Consider the following 6,074-nt stretch of genomic DNA (forward strand, 5'->3'; position numbering starts at 1 on the left):
AATAATGAAGTTTAAAAATAAATAAGAATAAGAGGTATGGAATCTGTCAACGTTGTCTTGGTGAGGTACTGTTCAATTTTCTTCCTGTCTGGGTGTTGGTATCTTACATTCAACAAGACTTAAGATTTCTAATAAACTCTTTAAAAGCATTCAACATTCAACGCAGGGACAAATGTTTAGGTTCTAAAATTTAAGGCGATAAAACAGATTATACAATTCTAATCCGGGATAAATCTTTCAGGTGGCCTATATGACTGAATGCGCTTATTGCAATAAAACAATGCGGATATCGCCATGGGACTTCTATCTGGCACTATGTTTCATGCTTTTCTATTGATTTTAGTGACGTTTGTACTTACTAGTGAGGGTGGTGAGCAGTTGAATCTGCAAGGAGATGACATGAATGCGCTTTTGGCTTTAAAGGGGAGAATTAATCTGGATCCGGAGGAAACGCTTTCGACTTGGAATGCAGGGGATAAACATCCCTGTAACTGGACTGGAGTTTCCTGCATCCTTAAGTGGGGGATTTTCAGAGTGGGTAAGCTCAGCCTGGCCGGGCATCATCTGGGAGGAGAGATGCCCCCAAATCTGGGGAACCTCACTTATCTCAAACATATGGATTTTTCTTCCAATTCATTCACTGGATCAATTCCTTCGGAATTTGAAAAATTAAAGGCTCTGAATTATCTGGATTTAAGCCGAAATCAGCTCGGTGGTGAATTACCCACCCAGCTTGGAAATTGCTACGCTCTGATAACCTTGAATCTGAGTAGCAATCTGTTTACAGGATTCCTTCCTGCGTCCCTCGGCAATCTAAAGAATTTGGTGTCTCTTGAGCTTAATGGCATTGTGAGTCTGACGGGTGAAATCCCTGCAGAGCTTGGTAAGCTGCAGAAATTGAAGCAGTTGTCTCTGTCTCAGAACAACATTACGGGTGGGATACCTCCAGCACTTGGTGCGCTCAGAAATCTCCAAGTACTCTCTCTCGAAGGAAATGCTCATCTTTCTGGGAGCATTCCCCCTGTTCTTGGTCGGCTTGGGAATCTGAGAATCCTCTTGATTTCTCGCACTAATGTGGGTGGAAACATTCCTATTGAGCTTGGACAGCTGTATAATTTGGAAATCATGGACTTATATCTTAACAGGTTAAGTGGCGGCGTTCCGAAAGAGCTGGGGAGGCTGAGGAAAATAAGAAGGCTCTACTTGTGGGAGAATCAGCTGTCCGGAAGCATTCCTCCGGAATTGGGGCAACTTACCAGGTTGGAGGATTTTACCCTGTCTGTTAATTATATGAGCGGAAGCATTCCTCTGGAGCTCGGGAAGCTGAGGAGGTTGAAATATATATACTTGTCTTCCAATAAACTCAACGGAAGCATTCCTAAAGAGTTGGGACAGCTCAAGAATTTGAGAATTCTCACTGCCCCTGCAAACCAGCTGTGTGGAAGCATTCCCAAGGAGTTGGGGCAGCTGAGTGAGTTGGAAAGCGTTTTCTTGGGATCCAACAATCTGACCGGAGCCATTCCTGTGGAGTTGGGTAAGTTGAAGAAGTTGCGGGAACTCTCCTTGTCATGGAATCAGCTATCTGGAGTTATTCCTCGCGAATTGGGTCAGTTACGTAGCCTGCAAATTCTCCATCTGTCCTCAAATAAACTGACGGGGAGAACACCCCAAGAGCTGAGCCTGCTGAGCAATCTGGAGGAGCTTCTATTACAGGACAACAATCTCAATGGCAGCATACCTTCACATATTTCACAGATGAAATCTTTGCAGTATCTCAACATGGGCAGAAACCTTCTCTCTGGAAATATACCGCCTGAATTTGGTAAGTTACAAAAGCTTAGATATCTTTCTTTGGCTCTGAATAACTTGTCAGGAAGCATTCCAAAGGAGGTAGGCCAATTGAGTTCTTTGGAAAGCCTTTATTTGTATGTGAATCATTTCTCCGGAAGCATTCCCTCTGAGCTGGGCAATCTAAGTAGGCTGCATGAAATGCATTTGGGAAACAACCATCTTTCCGGACAGATACCACAACAGCTATTCGTGCTACCAAATCTACAGTCGCTGAGCTTGAGCGAAAACAATTTAAGTGGCAGGCTCACATCGTCTTCCTGGCGGCTTCTAGTCCACATTGATGTCTCAGGCAATAGATTATCTGGTGACATTTTTCCTGTAATCGCAAATTGTTCTGAGCTCAACTATATCTTTCTTGACAACAATTTGTTTGAAGGGAAAATATCTCCCGAGCTTGGGTTAATGAAGGGTCTACTAGTATTATCTCTTTCAAATAATCAACTGGCAGGAAATGTTCCAGCTTCCTTTGGAAATCTCAGCAATTTGATGTATCTCAATCTCGGCTACAACCGTCTGGATGGATCTGTACCTGCGAGCTTGAAAGGGATGACAAAGCTGAGATTGTTATCAATGAAATATAACAGTTTGAAAGGCTCTTTGCCCGAGTGGGTTTGGAATTCGAAAGATTTGCATGTAGTGGACTTGTCAAACAATCTGTTTTCTGGCCATATTTCGCGTCAATTTTCCGAGATGCAAGTTCTGCGGAGTGTACCCAATCCTTCAGAAGAGGGTTCTCAGGACGACATATTGTGGGGCAGCTTTGACGCTCTGTCGGGCAATGGTTTCACCAGTTCAGACAAAACCAACGCCCAGCTTATTTTCAAGGGCCACCAGCAAGATTTCCAACGTCTTTACCGCACAGAGGGCTTCATAGACTTGTCCAGGAATCGGCTAATTGGTGAAATTCCCTCACAATTTGGCCTGCTCAAGGGACTCAGAAGCCTAAATGTTTCTTCCAACAAATTGTCTGGGCATATTCCGCCGGATCTCGGCAGTTTACCAATTTTAGAGTCACTGGATCTATCAAACAATATACTGGACGGCTCAATACCCCAAGTGCTGGCCAAGATTAATTCCTTGGCAATAATGAACCTGTCATATAACAGACTCTCCGGGTTAATACCTGATGGTAGGAAGATCTCCTTACACAACAGTTTTTTTCATCTGCAGGAACTCATTTCTTTCTTTCTTCCATGGCTGCAAGCATTTCATTAATTTTGTTATTAACTGAATTCTAATATTCGCATAACTACAGGTGGTCAGTTCAATACCTTTGATAATTCATCTTATTTTGGCAATGCGGGGCTTTGTGGAGCTCCCCTATCTAACACCTGCAAATTAAGAAACAGAACGATTGGGACGGTACCCCGGGAAGAGGGTTCTAAACAAAACACAAGGGCAATTGAATTAGCCGCTATAGTTTTTGGAATCGCAAGCTTCTTTGCGATTTGTACTGCGATCTTCTTCAAGTGGAGGTGTTCTCACGCGCCCATTCAAGATGCTACTGATGACATGGAGATGCATTGTTTTGGAGAGGGTTTGAAGGTGACCGAAAAGGAGTTGTACAATTGTACAGACGGATTCAGCGACACAAAAATCATAGGCACTGGGGCGTCTAGCACTGTGTACAGGGGAGAACTCAGCAGAGGATTGAGCGTTGCAATCAAGAAGCTCAATGTAGAGCAGCTTGGCACAGAGGCCCAGCGGAGCTTCGTGGCAGAGTGCAAGACACTGGGCAAAATTAAGCACAGGAACCTTGTCAGAATGCTGGGCGTTTTCTCCAATCTGGATACCAAAATGCTTTTGCTCCAATTCATGCCCAATGGTAATTTGGATATGCATTTGCACGGCTCAGATATGTGCCGACTCAGCTGGCAGACCAGACTGAGGATCGCATCAGGCGTTGCAAACGCTCTGATGTATCTTCATGAAGAAAGTGGTGTCGGGGAGATTGTTCACTGTGATTTGAAGCCTTCCAACATCCTTCTAGACCAAGATTTCGAGGCCCATATCAATGATTTTGGAATTGCACGCTTAATCGACCCTGAACTTCACGGGGCAACACTTTCCAGCACATTTAGAGGCTCGCTGGGATACATGGCCCCAGGTACCCACAATTCTTTTCCCTCATATTTTGTGACCCATGACTTGCTTTATAGGTTTACTTATCAGTTTCTCTTTGTTTCATTACAGAATTTGCCTACAGCGAAAAGGTTTCAACAAAGGCGGATGTTTATAGCTACGGAGTTGTGGTGCTTGAAATGATTACAAGGAGGAAACCCACGAGCCCATTTGATGGCGAAATGACGTTGTGTGAATGGGTAAGGTCTTTGTATCCGAGGAAAGTAATGGATGGAGTGGATGATGGTGTTAAAGAAAATGCCACAACCGATCAAATAGTTTCCCTGCTAAATGTTGGCCTCCTCTGCACTCAAGCTGCTCCCAGTAGCCGCCCATCCATGAGGCAAGTATTGTCTCTTTTGACCTCCATCCACAACGCGTCCCATTAAACCTTAGCAGTGCTAGACAAGTCGTTTATGCAGAAAACCTTGTACGTTTTATTCCTTCCGTTTTCACAATTTCAAACTGTCAAATTGTACATTAATTAGTCTTTTAGAGCGTCAGCAGCAGATATACAAATCATAGAGTATTTTTGTCTTATTTTTTGTGGTTTTACAGTAATGAGGATGCAGATCATAAAGATTTAGCTACTGAAATTTTTGTGAAAATCCATTGTATTTTACAGATTTTAAAAACTGGAATGTTGTTTTGTACGGAGATTAGCCACGTCATACATAAGTATCATATGTAATCTGTTCAAATATAATATGCTTCTTACCACTACACTATCATTCTCACATACATACATAAATATCACATGTAATCTGTTCAAATATCATATGTTTATATGAGAAAGATGAATTTTGATTAATAAAAGTAGGATAATTATTTATTTATTTTGATGGAGGTGAAGTATAGAATTATTATTGATTGTTTGATTATTTAAATTTGTGATGTTTGATTAGAGTGTGTTTAGACTATATTGTACTTTGAGCGAACTATATGTGTGGTCAAGATTATCAAGTCATTTTGTTAAGTGAGAGAAAATCTTTCATATAGTGTAAAAAAGGTATCAAAGTGCAAAGTGTCATGTAACACAATTTATAATGTATAAAGAAGAAAACATACTTACAATGTTGTATGGTTGATTCACTCTCTAAGTATACTTCTAAAATCGACATCCCTATAAATGTTCAAGAATATCCTTGCAAAGATTTTGTAATTTTTTTTATAAACTAGTGGAAGAATAATGTATATAGAATTTATAAAAATAACATAATTTGCAAATATGCAATATGTTAGCATCCAACCTTGTGGTAAAAATATTTTGTTGCCATCACATATTGGAAAGATATCCTAGAATAAAACTCTTTAAAAAGTACCAAAAACCCCTAAGAAAATCCTGCACAAAATCCTTTATTACTACTCTTGTACTCTTTTGTTGTTTTTTAATGTGATCTACAATTGTTAGTTTCCATTTTGTAAGTTGTCTTTCACATCTTGTTCATTGTTAAGTAATCGACCCTACCACATTCCCATGTCACATTGCAAAATAATTTTTTCAATCACGTGTTGACTTAAAGATATGTATATTATCTTCCTTGACAACTCTTAGTTAGATCTTCCTTCATATTGTAAAGTGGCCACTCTGAGAATTTTGTCATTGATTGTTGTGTGATATTACAACATGTGTTGCCCTACTTGCTATATATCTCAAATTGATATCTCATTCACTCATGCCATAGCATGCTCAACATAAGCTTGCCAAATGCTTAAAATTTTAAAGAAGTCATGTCGGCTCCTTCTATGGATTTTATCTTTGAAAACGATTAGCACATATGGTAGGCTATTATGCATTATTATGGATTTCATTGCATTATTAATTTTGTTGCTCCAAGGAGTCATCTTTCTAGAAAACAATGGTAGGCTATTATGCATTATTATGTCTATTATTTTCTTTAGATTGTGTTTCTTATTCATAACATCATGCGTTCCCCTCACATCACATATTTATCATTTTAGCCATTTGTTCATTCACTCTTGTATGATACTTTTCTATATATTGCTTCATTTGTAGTATATCCTCAAAGTGGCACCCCATCAATCCAAGTTGTGATTACATCATATTTGCCAACTATTGTAGGTTTGTAGCTTTTGTGCCC

The 6,074-nt window shown here is 40.1% G+C and overlaps 1 protein-coding gene across 2 annotated transcripts; it reads left to right on the forward strand.

The window, feature by feature from the left end:
• Window positions 1–202: 202 nt before the first annotated feature.
• On the forward strand, window positions 203–4,718 carry LOC131859597 (probable leucine-rich repeat receptor-like protein kinase At5g63930). Of its 2 annotated transcripts, XM_059213540.1 has the most exons (4): window positions 203–2,980; window positions 3,107–3,958; window positions 4,045–4,402; window positions 4,598–4,718. In XM_059213540.1, the coding sequence occupies exons 1-3, from the start codon at window positions 295–297 to the stop codon at window positions 4,359–4,361; spliced, it is 3,855 nt and encodes a 1,284-aa protein (XP_059069523.1). In that variant the 5' UTR covers window positions 203–294; the 3' UTR covers window positions 4,362–4,402; window positions 4,598–4,718. The 2 variants fall into 2 exon arrangements, with proteins under 2 accessions (XP_059069523.1, XP_059069522.1); XM_059213539.1 differs by lacking the exon at window positions 4,598–4,718 and having other exon boundaries at window positions 4,045–4,581.
• Window positions 4,719–6,074: the final 1,356 nt, after the last annotated feature.

Source organism: Cryptomeria japonica, chromosome 10 (genome assembly GCF_030272615.1).
Source record: "Cryptomeria japonica chromosome 10, Sugi_1.0, whole genome shotgun sequence".
NCBI lineage: Eukaryota > Viridiplantae > Streptophyta > Pinopsida > Cupressales > Cupressaceae > Cryptomeria > Cryptomeria japonica.

Excerpts from the sequence above, each read along its gene's own strand:
- LOC131859597 (XM_059213540.1), top strand. The coding sequence starts at position 295 with ATGGGACTTCTATCTGGCACTATGTTTCATGCTTTTCTATTGATTTTA. Across the intron at positions 2,981-3,106 it reads CTCCGGGTTAATACCTGATG|GTGGTCAGTTCAATACCTTT; the intron begins GTAGGAAGATCT and ends GCATAACTACAG. Across the intron at positions 3,959-4,044 it reads GCTGGGATACATGGCCCCAG|AATTTGCCTACAGCGAAAAG; the intron begins GTACCCACAATT and ends GTTTCATTACAG.